The sequence below is a fragment of the Zootoca vivipara genome, chromosome 15, assembly GCF_963506605.1.
Source record: "Zootoca vivipara chromosome 15, rZooViv1.1, whole genome shotgun sequence".
In the NCBI taxonomy this organism is placed as follows: Eukaryota; Metazoa; Chordata; class Lepidosauria; order Squamata; family Lacertidae; genus Zootoca; species Zootoca vivipara.
The window spans coordinates 43,789,874-43,810,948 of record NC_083290.1 but is presented as its reverse complement, the minus strand read 5'-3'; the positions used below and the strand labels follow the sequence as shown (position 1 = coordinate 43,810,948).

Below are 21,075 nucleotides of genomic sequence, written 5' to 3'. Positions count from 1 at the left end.
TCACATTTCAAGATGTGCCAAGCCCATGCTGCTGTGCTGGGGCCCCTCCTGCTTCTACTGGACTACCCTGGACTCCTGCCCCAGAGCCCTACACTGATGGTGCCACCGCTGGCAATGCAGCCCAGTCCTAGATGTGTGAATGTCTTCAGAAGTGAGCCCCACGGTACTCAAGGAAGCTTACTCCCATAGATGTTATGGGTTTCTATTGATTGCATAAAATGTATACACGGCTTGATTGTAAGAAAACTCAATGCGGTTTACAAAGAAAATGTTCACAGTTGCAGCCTTTGCTTCTTTGCCCAGGCATTAACTTGGATGTTCCCAGAGAGCAGGTGCAACCTAGGAGGGCTTTTGTCTCCCCACCCCACCCCAGAATGGAGAACCTCTGTGCTTCCAGATGTTGTTGGTCTCACTCCCATCTTCCCCAGCCAGCGGAGCTTGTGGTCAAGGGCAATGTGGGTTGAAGTCCAGCAACATCTGGAAAGCCACAGATTCCACATCCCTGCTTTTGGGTTTATCCGAAGCACCTATTGCTGGAAGCGAGATGATGGACTAGTCAGCCCTAGATTTTGATCAAGCAGCAGGCTGAGAGCCAGGTGGTGTAGTAGTTAAAATGCTGGACTGAAGTTGGAGAGAGTCAGGTTTTAATCCTCACTCAGCCACAGCGTTCCCTGGAGGAAATCTTTTCAGCCTAGCCTCCCTCGCAGGGTTGTTGTGCTAAGAAATGGGGACGGGGGGGCCATAGGCGTAAATACAGCCTTTCTCAGCCTCCGGTCCCCAAATGATGTTGGACTACAACTCCCTCATTCCTAGCTAGCAGGACTAGTGGTCAGAGATGATGGGGCATTAAACCAGCACTTTTTCGTTTTCCAGTGAAGAAAGAGCCCACCCGCAACAGGGCAGGGAGCGCAGGGTGGCCGCCTCTCCCCCGGTCTCTTCTCGGCACACGGCCGGGCGAAGCGAGAACCAAGCCCCGGGGCAACAGGCGGCTTCTCCGGCGGAGCCTGCAGGGGCTCCGGGGCGCCTGAAGGAGGCGCTCGCCTCCGCTCCCTTCGCTGAAGTCGCCGGCGCCGCCGGCCCACGAGGGAGGCGCGTCCGCCCCTTCGCGGGAGGGAGCGAGGGAGGAGGCGCCGCGCCGCTAGAGCAGAGCAGCTCGGGGCGCCCAGGGGCAACCTCCGCCTGCCCGCCCGCCCGCCCGGCGCTGCGCTGCTCTCCCGCTGCTGCTGCCGCCGCCGCCGCCCGGCCTCTCCGGCGCGCCTCTTCCTCCGGCGCCTTCGGGACCCCACGAGCCACGTCTTGCGCCGGTGAGTGTCCGCGTGCAGGCGCCGCGTAGGGCGAGCGGGCGGGCGGAGTGGCAACCCGACAGGTGAAGTTGGCGCAGGAGGAGCTCGGCGCGAAGATCCGTCCAGCTCCTCTGACTTACCCGGGATGTGCGTGGCTGTCTCGGGCGAGACTCGGGACGAGCAGCGCGCCGGGGCTGTGGGGGTTTGGCCTTCTCTGCCGGGGAGGGAAGAACAAATAGAATGCACGAGGAGGGTGCCTGCGTCCCGTCCGTCCCCCCGGTTCTTTGGAACTCCTTGCCTCTTGAAGATTTTGCACGCACCGTACAAATCCCCTCGCTCCTATTTCTTTCGGGGGATGCTTTCAGCAATCAGGTTAAGCAAGTTATTTTTGCCTCCGGTGTCTTTTTATTGGGGAAAGGGTGGGGGCTCTTAGTTTTGATTGCCCTGTTCTTGTCGCATGACTTTAATTGTTCTTTTTAGCTGCAGCTTAAAAGGGGTCTGTAAATAAGAGTAAGCAGATCCCTAGCCGGTGGCTGCTTAGAATTTCGAACGAGACTCGCATTCTGGCGTTTCAGGGGCATCCGGGACGCTTTACGAGTCTAGCGGCTGATGGGCTACCCTTTAAGGAGAGAGACATCTGGCTCAGAAAATGCTTCTTCTTTCTCCCAATTCCTTCTGTCATTCTGTACTCCTCTCCTCCTGGAAAGGGTGCCAAGGCACTTCACAGAATTCAAGAGGACAGGCTCTTGTGCTTTGGAGCTTCTAGTCTGAATTTTGCCACAGGGGAGGCCACTGAGGAAGGGAGAGGTGAGCAGGTGTGTCTGTTTTTTGGCTCGGTATATCCATCACATGGAGATCAACAGGAAGCTCTCCTCAAATCACGGATGGGGAACCTGTGGCTCTCCAGCTGTTGTTGGACCCCATCCACCCTGGCCAGCATGCCTAGTGGTTGAGATTATGGGAGTAGCATTCCAGGAGCAGCTGCAGGGCCATGGTTATCCTGACTGACGTGGCACATGGGAAACCTGCCTGCGGAGAGAAGCTCTTTGGTATGGATCTGGTTTGAGAGAGCCCTCACTTGTCTAGGGTGGGGTCAGGGAGAGCACCCTTGAGTCCTTCCCAGCACAACCCCACCCTGTTGTGTGTGGCTACAGAAGAGAAGTTCTGTCGGACCTTGAATGCTAGCGGGGGACAAACTGACGACATCAGCTGCAGGAAAGTTTATGCCTCAATAAATTTTGTTAGATTTAAGGTGTCCAGAGTCTTTCCCTTACCCCCTTCCCTCCAGTAGGAGTCTAGTCTGGGCATAGGCAAACTGCCCTCCAGATGTTTTGGGACTACAACTCCCATCATCCCTGACCACTGGTCCTGTTAGCTAGGGATGGTAGGAGTTGTAGTCCAAAAACATCTGGAGGGCAGAGTTTGCCTATGCCTGGTCTAGTCTTTTGGAATGTGGTCACCTTGTTTCAATGCTGTCTCCGAACGGAGGTCTGTCTCTGGTGGGCTTGCTGGTTAAGCCCCTCCTGTGAAGGGTTTGCCCAGGAAGTGGTTCCCATTGCCAGGTAATATAATAAAGAACCGTGTGCCCTTGAGCATGTGCAGAGTGTCTTTCTCTCCATTCAATAGTTACATAACAGCAGCACTCTCCCTGCTTGTGATGCCAGCCTTAGACCAGGAGTCCTCAAACTACAGTCCGTGAGCCGATCTGGCTTGTGAGGGCCCTGGGCCCGGCCCGGCCGGCAATTGCAGAACCTGCCGCTGTCTTAACGGCATAGCTGCCAAGTTTTCCCTTTTCTCGCGAGGAAGCCTATTCAGCATAAGGGAAAATCCCTTTAAAAAAGGGATAACTTGGCAGCTATGCTTAACGGGTCTATGGCAAAAGGAAGTACGGTGTCCCATGTGTGAGCATGACCTCTGCAGTGGTTGGTTGGTTGTGGGTAGGGGGGGTGCACGTGCAAGAGGAGGGATGATGCGATCCTGTACCATGCGCAGCAGGCAGGTCGGCGCTTTTGCGTTCTCTCTTTGTGGTCCGTGGCTGAGTTCCTTTGGCTGCGCTGCATGAGGCAAGCAACTTGGGTGAGGCAGCCGTGGAGGGGGGGGAGGTCAGCCCCCCCCATGCTTTCCCTTTTCAGCTGTTACACTCTGAGGCGGGACAGGGAAGTGGCCGTTTCGGGGCTGAGAAGCCTCATTCTGCCGCCCAGCAGAGCAGGTGTGAGGCGATATTAACCATCTCATTAGCCAAAAAGCAGGCCCATACTTCCCATTGAAATATTTATAAGTTTATGTTGATTAAAATCATTCTTCATGTTAAATATTGTATTGTTTTCCCTTTTTTTGTGCACCACAAATAAAATATGTGCAGTGTGCATAGGAATTTGTTCATATTTTTTTCAAACTATAGTCCAGCCCCAACAGTGTCTGACGGACAGTGAACTGGCCCCCTGACAGTCGTCATGGCTGGGCACTAATAGCCATTGATGGTCTTTTCCATCAGGAATCCATCCTGTTCTCTTGTAAAGCCATGCAAGCTGGTGGTCACTGCTACTTATTGTCGGAGCAAATTCTGTAGTTTAGCTGTGTGTGAGGAACTTCTTTAGTCTGCCGGTAATCTTCCAACATTCTCAGTGAAAAATGTTTCTGGGGCAGAATGTGTGCCACCCGGCGGACAAACGTGAACCTGAGCACCTCTCCTTTTAGCATTCAAACATGTTCCCCGTACCCCACATTTCCAGACTCTGATCTGTGTGTTGCGTGTGCCACAGACTTGGCCAGCTCACACAGCTCTTTATGGCTGTGTAGTAATGGCAGGAGCCGAGGAGTGACTTGACTGAGCTCTTGGGCTGTGGCAGGGATTATTCTTGGATGGGTGAGAAGACTTCATAGGAGCCTCCTGTTTCCTCTTCTCATTGGGGTTTTGCCCCAGGACTTTTCCAATTCTCCTCTATTGATCGCATTTTCACACATCCAGCTAGTGTTATTGTCTGCTTCAGAACCTGTTGCGTTTCCTAATGGGAGGGCCTCGTTGGAATGCTTGGACCCTTTCATTTCTTTCCCACAAGTTTGACATATGGAGTCGACGTCTTTCCAAACTGATTCCATTTTGATTATACTGTAGTAGCAACTATCTAGATGCCTCCTAGAAGCTTGCAAGGCTGCTTCCCTTTTTGGTATGCTGTCCCAGTGATATAGTGCCCCTGCACATGGAGGCTTCATTTTGCTGCTAGGAAGTGAAATACTTCTTGGAGGTAGCACTTAAGCCCTTCAGGCTGCAAAGGTAGACTTGTCCTCTCCATGCATTAGATGTACACAAGGAAGGGGAATTTGACTGCACTGTTAGTGAGCAATTGGGAAATAACACAGCCCGCATGCTTCCCTCTCACACTAAGTAAAAGGGCGAGAGATAGTTTTTAAGACTATAAGAAGAGCCGACAAGATCTGGCCAGTGGTCCATCTAGTCCAGCATCCTGTTCTCACTGTGATACCTGTGGGAAGAAAGCAAACAGGACCTGAACACAACTCCTGTGAACTGGTATTCGGAGGCATCTCGCTTCTGGCTGTGTAGGAAGAACATGACCATAGCCTTATCCTCCATGAATTTTGTCTAATCTACTGTTTAAACCAACCAACCTACAACTGTTTTTAGGGTACCTTAAAAAAACCACCCCTATTTGTGGTCACATTTATGAATGAATCTTTTCCTCAGTGCATGGTGACTTAGGGCACATAGTGGCAAATTCCAAGTTGTGCAATTGTAGTAATGGATATGGTGCTCTTGTGCAACAAACCAACACCACCCCCACCCCAAAAAAATCAGACGCCCTGGAAAGTGTGAGATAACAGTTGCTTCACACCCAACCCCATGTAACCTCCCCACCAACAAATCAGAGCGACAGCTCAGTGGACAGGCAATGCCATATATCCTCCCTACAACCTTTGTGCAAACAAATCAGAATAAATGCTCAATAACAAGGCTGCCTGCAGGTGACATCGGATGCTGCTCTGTCCTTAAATCTCAGCAGTGATGGCTTGCGCTCATTGGGACTGGCCGGCCAGAAGGCAGAGAGACCGGCAGTGGGGGAAGGCAGAACCAATGACTGGCTTGTTTTGTCTCTCTCCTCTGCCCTGCTAGCTCTAAAAAGGCCAGCTTCCCCATATCGTTTGAGGAAATTGTGTGGATGTTTCTTCTGAAGAAGTGCCTGTCTGTCTCCCGCTCCTCCACCTTAATATTGGGATTTTCTTTTAGCAAAGAATGTGCCATAATCTCCCAGTCCTTCTTCCTAACACAATGTTCTCCCTTTCTCTGATATCTCACAATTTACCACCCTGGTCTGGTTCATTTACTACATCCATGTCCCTCTGTTCCTCCAAAGGGCTCAAAATGTCATTCATGGGCCTCCCCACTTCTTCCCAGGAGCGGACTTTGGTAATATGGTGCCCTGAGCAAGGATTTGGCACCCCCTAACTTTGAGTAAAATATAAATATAGGTTGCAGCATCATTATTATAAATATAGGTTGCAGAATTATTATTATTATTATTATTATTATTATTATTAATTCACCCTCTTAGCTTGGCACCCTGTGCAGAAGAACCGTCTGCACCACTCTAGATCTGGTGTTGCCCCTTCCTCTGTATTTGATGCTCACAGCAACCCTGTGAGGTAGGTTAGGCTAAGATATATTGACTGGCCCAAGGTTGCCTAGGGAGCTTCATGGCTGAGTGAGGATTCAAACCCTGGCCTCCCAGGTCCTAGTCTGACGCTCTAAACACTCCACCACACTTGCTGTCAGTTGGTCTTGGCAGGCTGAGCTACAGAGTTGTTACCAGTTTTTCAGCTACTGCTAAAGGCTCCTACCTGGAGGGCCTTCCTATTCTGGGGACGTGTGGGATATGGGGCTTCCAAATGTTTTTAATGGGCAGCGAGAGGCCCTCCTCCAGATCACTCAGCTCCCAGGCCTTGCTCAGCTCTTTTTTCTGGCTTGAGATATGTCATGGAGGTGTAATAATGGCTCTTGCTTGCCTGAATGGAGAGATGTATGAGCAGAAACTGTCGACCTTTGTGTAACTGAAACGACATAAAGATAGGAGTCACATCCCTTGCCCCACCCACCTCCAGCATGTGGTCCCAAGGAGATTGCCTATGAAGAAATGCAGCCTTCAGGCTGACAACGCCACACCCCCCCACACCCCCGCCACTGCTTTCAATGTTATATTTATATTCAACTGCCTTGACCGGTTGAGGAAGCCTATTTAGATGGACACATTTCTATTTTTTGTTTTGAATAATTTATAAGCTGCTTGATTAAAAATAGACAAACCCCTAAGTAGTGTGCATAAAACAATAATATACAAATAATGACAGACAGCAAGCTTACCATGCTGTCCGTGTCCTAAAAAAAGAATACAAAGATCTAATAATCCACCAAAAGAACGCTTATAGCAGAAAATGTTGGGCGGAAATAATCAGTGCAGCAAAATCAACAGATCAGACATTATTCTGGAAACTGGTGGCTTCTGGCACCCACAAGACTAATTCCCCCCCCCTAACATCACAAATTCCACCAAACCTCTGGGTATCCTTTTTTCAATCTCTGTATGAGGACGCTGAATCCCCACCTCAGATTTATAAAATAGAACAACTGGCAAAATGGCTGACAGTTTCAATAACCAAAGTGAAAACATACATCAACCAACTGAAAACAGCCAAAGCCCCGGGCCCAGGCGGCATCACGCCAGAAATAATAAAAGCTCAGGCGGACTGGTGGGCACCATTCTTACCCAGGGAAAGGGAAACAGCCATAATAGTCCCATTCTATAAAAAGGGCAACGAAGGGACCCAGCGAATTAACAGGCCGATCAGCTTACTAAGTGTGATAAGTAAGCTCTATGCAAAGCACCTCCTTAACATTAAAACCTACAAGGGAGACCCCATTAAAACCTACAAGGGAGTTAGGCAAGAGTGCCTTTTGACCCCTCTATTATTTAACTTTTATTTAAATAACTTAGTAGCCGCACTTAATGACTTAGAACTCCATCCACCAAAGCTTGCAAGCCAGCACATTTCAGTCATGTTATATGTTGATGATTCTATCTGGAACCCCTATCGGACTCAAAAGGGCGCTAAGAAAGCTCGCTACTGTGAATCCGAACGTCTCAAAATCAACTATCAAAAAACCAAGATACTAGCCTTTGGGGAAAAACCAAAGCTTAGAAGCTGGGAACTTCAAGGCCACAAATTAGAACAAGTCACAAACTACAAATATCTTGGAATGGTGGGACAGGCTTCAGGATCCAACAAACTCCACATAAATTCTACTGAGAGCTCCGCGGGGAAAAACGCAAACTGCATCCCCAAATTTTTTAGAGCCCAAGGGGGATTTTTTGTCCCCACGGACCTTAAATTATTCAAGGCCAAAACGCTGGGTTTTGCCTTTCTGGGTCCACCTTCCTCTACCTTCTCCCCCCTGGAGCCTGTGCAATCTAAATTTCTTAGAGCTCTCCTTCATGTCCCCAGATATGTCTCAAACACATGGGTTAGACTAGAAATGGGAATGATGAGAGTGGAGGCTTTCATCTGCCTATCATCAATTTACAAATGGCTGACATTAAATATGCTCCCCTGAGGAATAGCCCATTGATCCTCTGCGATCAGTTCCAGTCAGGCTGGCTGATAGCAGTTCTGAACACCCTCCAGAAAATGGTTTTTGCTCCCCAAGCCCTTTTAAGTATAGGGTTGAGCAAAGCAAAAGTCACGGTCACACAAAGAATCATAGACATTGAGAGACAACAGGACTGCTCAAGATGCCCCAAATACAAAATTGAAGAAACAGAGAGAGAGATAGCCGCTCTGGCAGCTTACCTCTCCTTTCTCTTAGCCAAGAATGCAAGAAGGGCTTTCACACTTGCCAGAAGCTCGGCCCTGCCCACGCCTGTAATGGAAGGTTCTTACAAAAAAGTCCCCTATGCTCAAAGACTCGCCTGCTCATTGGGGGAAATAGGTAGCCCAGAGCACCTTTTCTTTAGATGTCCCTTCTATGAAGAGACACGTAGGGAGACCTTGGATTCCATACTGGTGAGGTTAGTTGACACCCCGGAAAAGCAAATATACGACATGCTCCTGTTAGGCAAAGACCAGAAGACAACCCGGACGGTCGCCAGATTCTGTGTCCAGATCTGCAGACAGACAGAGACCTTCCCCTGAGACAAACCAGTTCGTTTGAAAGTCCCTAATTCCGGTTCCCTGAGCAACCCAGGGCCAGTTCTCTGTGGCAGCTTTTTTAAAGTTTTAAGTATTTTTATGCTCATTGCATTTATAAATAGTAATTTTATCATTGTATAAAGTTTTTTAGATATGTTTTGTACTTCAGGATTGTTCTCCCAAATGTGTTTTCAAGAGCTGGTCTTTGAAAGATTCTAGAGCAGATCATTAAGCAAACGGTCTGTGAGCAACTAGAGAGAAACTCTGTGATCACTAAAAGTCAGCATGGGTTTCTGAAAAATAAGTCATGTCAGACTAATCTGATCTCAATTTTTGACAGAATTACAAGCCTGGTACATGAAGGGAACGCTGTGGATGTAGCCTATCTTGATTTCAGCAAGGCCTTTGACAAGGTGCCCCATGATATTCTTGTAAAGAAGCTGGTAAAATGCGGGCTAGACAATGCTACCATTCAGTAGATTTGTAACTGGCTGACTGACCGAACCCAAAGGGTGCTCATCAATGGCTCCTCCTCATCCTGGAGAGTAGTGACTAGTGGGGTGCCACAGGGTTCTGTCTTGGGCCCAGTCTTATTCAATATCTTTATAAACGACTTGGATGATGGGCTTGAGGGCATCCTGAGCAAGTTTGCAGGTGACACCAAATTGGGAGGGGTGACTAATACCCCAGAGGACAGGATCACACTTCAAAATGACATTAACAGATTAGACAGCTGGGCCAAAGCAAACAAGATGAATTTTAACAGGGACAAATGTAAAGTACTACACTTGGGCAAAAAAAAATGAAAGGCACAAATATAGGATGGGAGACACCTGGCTTGAGAGCAGTACATGTGAAAAGGATCTAGGAGTCTTGGTAGACCACAAACTTGACATGAGTCAACAGTGTGATGCAGCAGCTAAAAATGCCAATGCAATTCTGGGCTGCATCAATAGGAGTATGGCATCTAGATCAAGGGAAGTAATAGTACCACTGTATTCTGCTCTGGTCAGACCTCACCTGGAGTACTGTGTCCAGTTCTGGGCACCACAGTTCAAGAAGGATACTGACAAGCTGGAACGTGTCCAGAGGAGGGCAACCAAAATGGTCAAAGGCCTGGAAACAATGCCTTATGAGGAACGGCTTAGGGAGCTGGGCATGTTTAGCCTGGAGAAGAGGAGGTTAAGGGGTGATATGATAGCCATGTTCAAATATATAAAAGGATGTCATATAGAGGAGGGAGAAAAGTTGTTTTCTGCTGCTCCAGAGAAGCGGACACTGAGCAATGAATTCAAACTACAAGAAAGGAGATTCCACCTAAACATTAGGAAGAACTTCCTGACAGTAAGAGCTGTTCGACAGTGGAATTTGCTGCCAAGGAGTGTGGTGGAGTCTCCTTCTTTGGAGGTCTTTAAGTAAAGGCTTGACAGCCATATGTCAAGAATGCTTTGATGGTGTTTCCTGCTTGGCAGGGGGTTGGACTGGATGGCCCTTGTGGTCTCTTCCAACTCTATGATTCTATGATTTCTATGACCGTAATAAATCATTTATTCATTCATGCAAATAAAACCAGCAAATCTTTGAAACAATTATTCAAAACTAATTTTATGTCTGGATTGGCATGCTCAATGTTTTGTTTTTTTAAAGCAGTTTTCTGAAGCAGTACAAGGAGAGTTTCTGCCTAGTGTTCAAAGGCAGGGAGTTCCAAAGGACAGGTACCTGCCACAAAACAAGACAGATGCAGAACAAAGAATCAAGTCACGCTTGTAAAAGTGCACATTCTGCAGATCAAAGCGGTTGAATGGGTTTGTAGCGGGCAAGGTCCCAAGCTGTTAAGGGTTTTATATACTGATAGTAAGACCTTGACTTTTGTCTGGTAGCAAATCAGCAGCCAGTGAAGATCTTTGAGCAGAGCCATCATGTGCTAGCAGGATCTCGCTCTTCTTAGCAAGATGGTCACACACTGTGTTTTAACATAGGGAGCTACAACAGGTTCTTCATCTGGCAAGCTGAGTTCTGGTTGAGCCTCTGTCTTGACCTTCTTCTCATCCTTCAGGCAGTAGACGCCGGAAAGTGGTGCCTGCAAGTTTTTTATTTTATTTTTATGTGTAATCTGCCCTTCAACCTGAAAGTTCCCAGGGCAGTTACAACATCTGATTAAAATATAATACAAAAGACATAGCATTCAAAAACCACAGAATCAATAAGCATCCTCTACTTCCTAACACAATCATAGAATACCACAGTAAGGCAGCAGCAAAGGAATCAGTCCTTAAACCAGCTAGGTCCATAGGTCTGAACAAAAAAGGACATCTTAAACAGATGTCTACAGCTGCTACTGGGGTGGAACAGATGTATATTTCCAGTGGCAAAGAGTTCCACATCTTCCACATCTGTGGGGCCATGATGAAGAAGGCTCTGTCTTGTATGTTTATCATCACTTTTAAAAAAAACAAAAAATTGTATTAAAAAAAAACGGTTGCAAAACTTGCTCTAGGGATCCAAGAAGGGAAGGATGTGCAAAAGATAACAGCACATAATAAAATAGCGTAACACCAATATAAAATACAATGATTTCACATATAGCCAAAATAACCAGCTGTCTACTGGACCTGCAGACCAATCTGGGATAGCCTGGCCCTGGATTAAAGTGAGAAGACTATTGCATGCGCCAAAAGCACACAATTGTTGGAATTTCCCTCACCCCATTGAAAGGTTTAGTGGTAGAAAATCTCTCCCCATCCCAGCTAAGGACAGGCTATTGGTGTTCCTCACTAGGAGTGGGGAGTAGTTTCCTGCTGGCAAAAACATGTACAGTAAATGCAGGAAATTCTACCCCTGGAGACCTTATTTGTGTGTCTGAGGTTTGGGGTCTGTTTTCATGGGTTGTTACTGGTAGAGGTGGAACGTAACTGCCACATGGACAAGGTGGAGTTCAGGCAATTTCTCTCAATGCCTCTCCGTTAATGGCCCCTGTTCTTGGCTTGGCTAGTCTGCGCTGTGTACACACCATACATTTAAAGTGCTTTTTATCCCAAATAAGTTGTTCAGCAGCATCTAGAGCAGTGTTTCCCACTATAGCAGTGGGAGGCACTGGAATGATCCAGGGGCCAGAGTAGTCTCAGGTGCAATTGAATAAAAATAAGGGAGCGAGGGAAGCATGAAGAGAGAATAAAATTTTGAAAAACCATTCGTACATGTCTCATCTGTTGTGTAATAATGCTTATCCTCTGATTGGGCGCCGTTGCAGGACAGCAACAACTGTATCCGGTGGTTGTGCTGGAGGCGAGGGGTTTTCCTGGGCTTGGGGGGAACCCTTTTTGGTTCACACAGGCTTGGGAAGTGGATTGCAGCTTGCTTGCTTATTTGGCCAATGTTGTAGGACATAGGTGGAAATATAGGTATATAAAAGACCACAAATTTGTCACTGCATCTTTCTGTTTGTTTTCTTAAAGAAGGTACATTTCCAGGGGGCACTGGGTAATTTTTTTCCTGAAAAGGGGCATTACACCAAATAAGGTTGGGAACTTCTAGTCTAGAGGGTCTTGGTTCTCCATCCCTGCTCTGTTAGAATGGCTGTCTGGTTTAAAGATAAAAGGACAATTAGAAGAAGGAGCATCAGCCTTGAAGTTTCCTCCAACAAGTATGTAGCCAGGGACAGGCCTGCTTAAGTCACAGCCTCTTCCCTGTATCCTGAGTTGTGTTTGCATTCAGTGCAGATAAACTAGGGCATGTCCACTTATGGTTTTTCCACTGTGATGTATTTTTCTTTCTTTTGTGATGTATAAATGGCCACCCTTTGGTTTTTAAGTGTCACTGAGCAGATATGAGTGCAGTAGGGTTGTTCCTGAACTATGCAAGGAACAAATGCCACCCCCAGATACAAAATAAACTCCCTGGCTCCCACCACCACCTCAGACACTACGTAGAGATTAGGAAATGGGGGAGAAATTTGATTCCGTTTGCGTTTAATGGTAAATCAACATAATTCACACTTTCTGAAACAATACATCAACCAAAAGGCAGTCACCCTTCTCTGAATCTTGCAATGCCATTTTCCAGCCACGTAATGTTGTGTCGGCTAAGGTAAAGTGTGCATTAAAATGCATGCATTGATGAAAGTAACATTACATTGATGATGTAATGCAGAAATTCATTACATTAGGTGACAGAACTGATTGTGGAAACTATCAAGGCATCTCTCTTATTAGCTGCGGCCAGCAAAATTCTTGCAAGGATCTTAGCAAACCATCTGGTAGCAATATCCGAGGTGACCCTTCCTTAATCCCAAAATGGTTTTCGGCCCTCTAGGGGGACAATGGACATGATTTTCACCGCTCGACAACTTCAAGAAAAATGCACAGAGCAAAACCAACCCCTGTATATGGCGTTTATTGGCCTGACTAAGGCTTTCGACACTGTGAATCGTAATGACCTGTGGACTGTCCTTCTGAAAATTGGCTGCCCAGATAAATTTGTAAACATCATTCGGCTCCTCCATGATAATATGACAGCAACCATCACAGATAACAATGGCTCTAAATGTGAACCATTCACAGTGGGATCAGGTGTTAAACAAGGTTGTGTTATTGCCCCAACTCTATTCATTATTTTCATTGCCATGATCCTACACTTTGTCGATGGGAAACCCCCCACTGGAGTAGAAATCATATATCAAAGAGATGGAAAGCTCTTCAATCTGAGCAGACTGAAAGCAAAAAAGTAAGGTTACTGTAATTTCCGCCATAGAGCTTCAGTATGCTGATGACAATGTAGTGTGCGAAAGCTCAGAGGATGATCTCCAAACCATCCTGAATATCTTTGCAGAAGCTTATGAAAAGCTTGGCCTATCACTCGACATCCAAAAAACCAAAGTGCTGCACCAACAAGTACAAAACAACCCCTCTGCAGCACCACAAATCCAACTCAGTGGTGTAACGTTGGAAAACGTTGATCACTTCTCCTACCTAGGCAGTTACCTTTCCCACAAGGGCCAACATTGATGCTGAAATCCAGCATCGCCTGAGCTCTGCAAGTGCAGCTTTCTCCCGATTGAAGTGCAGAGTGTGTGAGGACTGGGACATTCGCAGGGAAACCAAAATGCTTGTTTACAAAGCTATTGTACTACCGTACCAACCTTACTATATGCTTGTGAAACATGGACTACTTATAAACGCCATCTCCAACTCCTTGAAAGATTCCATCAACGGTGTCTCCGAAAATTTTTACACATCACTTGGGAAGACAGACAAACTAATATCAGTGTACTGGAAGAGGCAAAGATCACCAGTGTTGAAGCAATGATTCTTCAACATCAACTTCGTTGGACTGGTCATGTTGTGCGGATGCCTGATGATCGTCTTCCAAAGCAACTACTCTATTCCGAACTTAAAAATGGAAAGCGTAATGCTGGTGGTTAACAAAAGAAGTTTAAAGACTGTCTCAAGGCAAATCTTAAAAAATGTAGTATAAACACTGACAACTGGGAAACACTGGCCTGTGAGCGCTCCAGTTGGAGAACAGCCTTTACCAAAGGTGTCATGGGCTTTGAAGACACTCGATCTCAGAACGCAAGGGAGAAACTTGCTAAGAGGAAGGCACGCTTGGCAAATCCACACCGTGATCAACTCCCGCCCGGAAACCAATGTCCCCACTGTGGAAGGACATGTGGATCCAGAATTGGTCTCCACAGTCACTTACTGTGGACCCATTGTTAAAACCGTGTTAATGGAAGACAATCTTACTTGGATAAGAGTGATCGCCAAAGAAGAAAGTGTGCATTAAAATACATGCATTGATGAAAGTAACATTTCATTGATGATGTAATGCAGAAATTCATTACATTAGGGGAAATGTTATTTGCCAAAGTGTATAAATTATGCAAAATTGCATACAAAAAATGTAAAGGCAAAAATGTATTCACAGTAAAAGGCTGGTGAGGACTTAAAAAACAAAAGATGCGGAAATGCAGGGAACTGAACTTAAGATTGAAAAAATGAGAGATCGGCAGAGACGGCAACTGATTGATTCACCCATCCCTTGTGGAGACTTGGTTCATTGTGGTCTTAGCCCCTGGGCCGTTGTCAGCACCCCCCCCCCCCGCTGCATAAACAGGCAGTGGCATGCTCAATGAGCTGTCAGGCCAGCATCCTCTCCTGGGAGGTTGTGCTTCGCTGCAAACTTCCCAGCCTCAGCCACAAAATACATGAATCAGGCCTTGTGGCTGTGAACTTCCTGCCTGTTTGTCCGGGTGAGGAAGCTGTATCGTGTGGCCTACGGCACCAAATGTCTGGCGCTGACAATTGCTTGTGTTTCTGGGGACCTCCCTTCCTCTCCTAGATCTAGGAGCCACTCCCACCCTGTAATGAGCCCTCTTCTTGCTCCTCAAGGCAAAGTGACCTCCTGCTTTTTTGCTATCTCTCTAAATTGTTGTTCCATAGTAGTGGCAGTTATGTCCATTTTCTGCCTCATTCTAGCTGATTCTCTCTCTCTCTCTCTCTCTCTCTCTCTCTCTCTCTCTCTCTCTCTCTCTCTCTCTCTCACACACACACACACACACACACACACACTGCCATTGCTGCTTCTCCATCCCTTCTTGTAGTCGTTTAGTTGTGTCTGACTCTTCGTGACCCCATGGACCAGAGAAGAAGAAGAGTTTGGATTTGATATCCTGCTTTATCACTACCCTAAGGAGTCTCAAAGTGGCTAACAATCTCCTTTCCCTTCCTCCCCCACAACAAACACTCTGTGAGGTGAGTGGGGCTGAGAGACTTTGGAGAAGTGTGACTAGCCCAAGGTCACCCAGCAGCTGCATTGCCTTTAGGTCATGGCTGGGGCAGCTTATGGCATTCCAGTGGGAAACAAAACATAAAATGGGAATGAAATGTGTCAGAAAGCAACGAGAGAGGCACAGATGTTTAGCAGCTGCTGGTCTAAATATCAGAAGAGCATTTATTTCATTAGTCTACAAAGCACAACAAGCATGCTCATCACTTGATTGCAAGTGGTCACTTGCATGTGAGAACAGGCTCTTGCTTGCTCCATCTGGCATGGCCGTCTTCCCAGCAGGCCAAGCATCATGCAGCTGCGCTGGCAGGAGTTCAAAGTAGCCCAAAACATCTGGAGGGCACCAGGTTGGGGAAGACTGCGCTAGAGAAATTTAGCAGTGAAAATGAAGGCATGCAACAACATATTTTATTGGGCTCCACTTACTCAGCCTAGATGTGTGCTGCTGGGAATATGCTACTGTTATTACATATTTAGCAGTTATGATCATAATTATTTTAATTAATAGCCATTCCAGGTTAGCCCTTTCTAGTCGGCTTTGGTGTCACATTCTTTGTCATAAAAATCTAGGGTCACCCTTGTTCTCTTTGTTGCAGTTGGGATTCCAGGTTAGGAGAAAACATGCCCAAGCAAAGCACAGGCAATAAACAATCAACCTGACTGTGAGGGACAGAGCAAAAGAAAAGTTGGATTTAGAACTTTTATTATCACTGCAGCTGCTGTTACTGCTCCTCCAGGTGTCTGCAAGTTGCTCTGCGCCCTTCTCTGCTTAAAGCTCCTTTCCTTGTCAGGCACTTGCGGTTGGCAAGGAGGAACCTGCAGGCTAAGGGGGCGGAGGGGGTGGTGGTGGAAGTGAGGTCTGTGACAGGAAGGCAAATGTCACTCGCAGCATCATGTGGTCTAGGAAGGAACCAACTGCTTTTCAGTCTTGAAGTTCCCCTTTTGGAGAGTGACTTTGCAAGAGAGGAACAAAGCTTTGGGTGTGCTGAATCTTTGGGGACAATTGCTGCACCTCAATTTGGGGGTTGTAGAGGTAGGTCCAGGATTTGAGATCTCCTGAACAGAGCCGGGGTTGCTTGGAGAATTTTGTGGTTTGGGGGTTCCAGCCTTGACAAAAAAAATGGGAAGCCCACTTCTAGGGTCCTTAAGTTGACATTATGGACTGTGTTTCTCTGTGAGGGAAATTGCAAGGTGCTGGAGAAGCCATTTTATTTAAAAAAATTCTTAGAAAATAATATCTGAGGTAGAATAATTTTTATTTGGGGGGGAAGATTCCAGCTGAACTGTTGGAGAATTTCACCAGTGCCCTGGAGAATATTCAGCGAAATCCCTTTCCTGTGTGTACTTTCAGCCCCCATGAACAGAGTGGAGAACTTGGGGAACAACTGCGGATGAATTTTTATTATTCAAATGTAATTGACGGCAGCAGTAGACTTGCCCCCGACTCCTTCCAGTCTCCTCCTCCTCCAATGAGAAGGCCTATTCCTTCCTTCATCTACCTATATGACTAACAACAGTATACAGGCGTCCTCCCACTTACTTGGGGCGTTACATTCCAAGCTCCCACATGCATAAATGAAAATTGTGTATGTAGGAGAGCACCCTCTAAAAAGCTTATGAACGCCCGTTTTTTCCTGCTCCCCAACTCACTCTCCACACAACTTTTTCTTTAACTAGAGTTGAAGCTCTGGGGCCACCTGGAGGCTGGAGGACGTGCGGAAAGGTGGCTGCTGCTGCTGTTGTGCTGCTGCTTCACTACCGCATGCATCAGCTGCTAGGCAGGGAGGCTGAGCAGCCTTAATAAGGCCCCGCTGGACCTCGTGTCTCTTTGGGGCTTCCTCCGTCCTCACTGATGTCCTCTTTGGGCTCCGGGGAGGGTTTCCTCACAAACCACAAGGACTCTCTCCTGCCATTTCCTGGTATGATTTTTTTTATTTCCCAGTGCTGTGCATGCAAGTGGTCATGCACAAGTCAATCATGCATATGGGGGTGGGGTGGGGGGTGCCTGTGCAGTTTAACTTGATAGTAGCTGAGCTGAAATTTCTCAAAAGGGAACTTACTTAGATTTTCCTCTCTCTCTAATATTCGCTATATTTCTTTTGAGAGGGCTCTTTCTGCTGGTTGTTAGCATGGTTACCCTGCTTGCAAATTCAGGGCCACTTCTGACACTGTCCACTGGCTACTTTCACTCCTGGAGGTTTTGCTTGCTGGATCCAGGCACTGCTGCACCACCTGCCATTAGCAGAACAACCTTTAGGTTTCCAAGAAGTTGCTGTGCCTGATGTTGGTGGCTCCCCAGCCTTAAAAAGAAAAGCCACCTTGCATACATGAACCAGATGCCTTTTGGTTCACTCCAGGAGCTGCCTAGCAATAGCTGCAGGAGCAGGGAGGAAGAAGGAACCCAGGGCTATTTCGTTGCCTCTGCTGAAGGAATAGCTGCCTTTGACCCTCTCTCAGCTTTCGACTTGCAGCAGCCATTCCACCAGACCTCCTGACCTGCTTCCACCCCAGCTGGTCACTTACTGGTCATTGTAACTGGTGCCTGTCGTTGCTTTCTTCATCCTCCCTCTGCATCTTTTTTCTTAGGTGTGATGTCTTTTAGACTGTAAGCCTGAACGCAGAAAATGTCTTACTTCTGGTCTTCATGTGCTGCTCTGAGAGCCTCAGAGCTAAAGAGCAGCGTGAAAAAAAGAGCTTTACATAACCAACTGATAAATAAATGATTGAATAGAGTTGTCCTGGTAATTGGGGAGGAATCATACCTCAAAGGCAGAGCATCTGCTTAGCATGTAGAACATCCCAGGTTCAGTCCTCAGCATCTCCAGGAAGGGCTGGAAGGAACCCTTGCCTGAAAGAGCTGCTTCCAGTTGCTATGGATAACACTGCACTAGAGTCGGTGGCATAAGGCAGCTTCCTAGGCTTCCGGGGCCAAGAGCACTTCCTCATCTTCTCCCTGCTGTAACACACTGTCATAACACACTCTTATCCTTTGCTTTTCAGGCCCACAGGGTCTGCTAGTGGAACTGCCATGGTGGTGAATGTGAATCTTATGGGTCCAGCTCCATGGGGCTTCCGCATCACAGGGGGAAGGGACTTCAGGAAGCCCATCACAGTATCTAAGGTACGTACCCTGTCTCCTGTCTCCCCCATTGGCTGCCCATATAGTGCAGCAGAGTTCACCTTATAGCATGTGGGCCACATAATGGACGTTGCTAATGGGGTAGACAGTTTTGCGTGAAAAATGACCTGCTGCTTCTTATTACTGTCTTGTACTCTGGAAAGTCAGGCAGCAAGAGAGCCACACACAGCAAGGAAATGTAAAGTGTGTATAGCAATGAAACTTAACTCCCACACCACCCTCTGCTAACAAGGTAAGATTGTCTGCTGTTGTTTACTTGGCACCTTCAATCAAGAAGGGAAAAGAGGGGCCCTGCAACAAAAGGTTGCCATGTGGAAAACCCCTGATCAGGGTTCCAGTCGCTCCATTCCATTTTCCATCTTCTCTAGTTTTCTGTTTCATTGCCCTCCCTCAGTTAGCCAACATTTTTTGCCTGCTGAGCATGCTCAGTCCTCATTGAAGTTTTTGGTGAGGGTGGGGTGCTTGGGTAGAAATTTGATTGCATTGTTTTATTTTCTTAAACAATCCACAAAACATAAGCATCCTCCCGGGTTTTGTACATCTCCAGCCAAGCAAGATGTACGAAAATGTACACTAGGGGAAACTGTTTTGGAAAACTGGGTATACTAATCAAAACAGCATACAAAAATGTGTTTATTAGGATAAATTCACATTAATATGTTGATTAATTTTCATGGGGGTATTTTATTTTAACGTGCAGATTGCTGCAGAAATGTGGAGAGCTGAATTTAAGGTTTTTAAAAAATGAGAAATTGAGAGAAACCAAAATTAACAGAATTGTCCATCCCTTTTTAAATCTTGTATTTCTTGATTGATTTCCATTGCCAGTCCCCAGTTCCATCCCTAGGGACATTTTAAAATAGCTTCTGAGTGTGAGACAGGAAAGGACCCAACCCTGAAAGACTTGTGTTTTCACTGAGCTTGTATCTTCCTCAGTCTTTCGTTTCCAGCCACTCTCTTCCTCTGCCCTCCCACCTGGTTTTCAGTTTCCCCCTTTCAATAGTTGTTCAGAACTTTGAGGGCACTGAATGTTCTCCAAAGTCTATAGTGCACAGTGGTGCACTCAAAAACTTTGAGCCAGAATTATAGAAATCGGATGCTATCTGGAATGGGCTGCTAAATCTCGCCAAGAGAGGAAGATGAGCAGGTGTGCTGTGTGTGACATGAAGACAGTCACAAAACTCTGATGTGGACGAGACATAATCTGTGGGCCACCTGCATTTTAGCGCACCCAGGTGAGATGCACTTGACTATATTGTAGCTGGAAGCTTCAGCAGGTACTTGGAGAAGGAGGCACAGTGTATTGCCTCAAACAAAAAAGGTTTGAATCCGCGTGACAGGGTGAGCTCCTGTTGCTCTGTCCCAGTTCCTGCCAACCTAGCAGTTCAAAAGCACACCAACACAAGTAGATAAATAGGTACCACTACAGCAGGAAGGTAAACAGCATTTCCATGCACTCTGGCTTCCATCACTGTGTTCTGTTGCGCCAGAAGCGGGTTAGTCATGCTGGCCACAGGACCCGGAAAGCTGTCTGTGGGGAAAGCTGTCTGTGGACAAACGCTGGCTCCCTCAGCCTGAAAAGCGAGGTGAGCGCTGCACCCCACAGTCGCCTTTGACTGGACTTAACTGTCCAGGGGTCCCTTACCTTTACCTTTACCTTTACCATTGCCTCAAACTAAATAGGCTCTGTTTTTCTGAACAACTTGCTGGGTGCTCTGAGTGGAATTTCCTGTGGAAAAGTGGGAGTGAAGAGATTTGTTGGCCTGGCTGTTCCTGCATTGAATGTCTTTGGGGTTTTGCAGGACATCCTGGAATGCTGAGCATATTTTTTTTAACGTGCTGCTTGGGGCAGAAGCTCTAAAAGGAAACTGCCCCTTTTTCTGGCCTGGGCACTGAGCCAAGTGTGACCCTTCAGTTTATAATGAGGGGAACAGATCCTGTTTACCATTTCTTCAAGGAACCAACTCCCTGGAACAGACTGTAAGTCTATGGTGCTGCACATGGAGACTGTAAGCAGCAGGGGTCTAATACACTTCTTCCTTACTTCCCTCCCCAGTGCTGGGCAAGGGAATATCCCTGCTTTCCCCCCAGTTGGCACAGATTGAAATCAGAGTGGAATCTCTTCCAAAGCATTGCTATGGAAGTGTTAATTTCTTAAAATAAAAAATAAACATTGCCAGAATCTGTTAAAGGCACAGGAGGCAGCAGCCTTGGTGAGTAAGGTGGCCACTTGCCCCAAAGACAGGAAATACATAATAAAAAAGAGAGCAAAAGGCAACATAAATATGAATAAAATGTGCACATGCTGATTTACATGTGAAGATGTAGAAATAATGGCCATAATTGAACTTTAAAAATGCAAAGCCTTTCCTCCTAGTGGGGGAAACTGTGACCAGGCGACCTGTGTGGCTGCTCTGTCTCCTGTCCAGGTGCTGACTCTTGGTGGGCAACTTCGAGATGCCCCACCCCCTCCTTTGGGTTCTTTATCTTTAAATTGGATTTGGACTGGGTGGCCTTTCCATGGGTCAGTGTCTCTGTGGGCTGAGGACCCTGTATGCTGCCTTGTGTTCTGTGGAAGAAATGTAGGCTATCATTAGATTTGCTGCAGTGGTTGTATGGGTTAATTGGGGGCAGTCATCTGGGGCCAGGCTATCCCAACACAGGCTTTTC

General features: G+C 46.9%; 1 protein-coding gene across 2 annotated transcripts in view; it reads left to right on the top strand.

Annotated features, from left to right (window-relative positions):
- Window positions 1-1,168: 1,168 nt before the first annotated feature.
- PDLIM2 (PDZ and LIM domain 2) overlaps window positions 1,169-21,075 on the top strand; it is a 64,081-nt gene continuing 44,174 nt past the window's right edge. The window contains exons 1-2 of one of the 2 annotated variants that reach the window (XM_035139380.2): window positions 1,169-1,304; window positions 18,267-18,387. In XM_035139380.2, the coding sequence (XP_034995271.2) occupies window positions 18,295-18,387 (93 nt within the window). In that variant the 5' untranslated portion in view covers window positions 1,169-1,304; window positions 18,267-18,294. Of the gene's footprint in view, window positions 1,305-15,029; window positions 16,300-18,266; window positions 18,388-21,075 lie in introns of those variants that run through there. The other variant, XM_035139381.2, reaches the window with a different exon arrangement.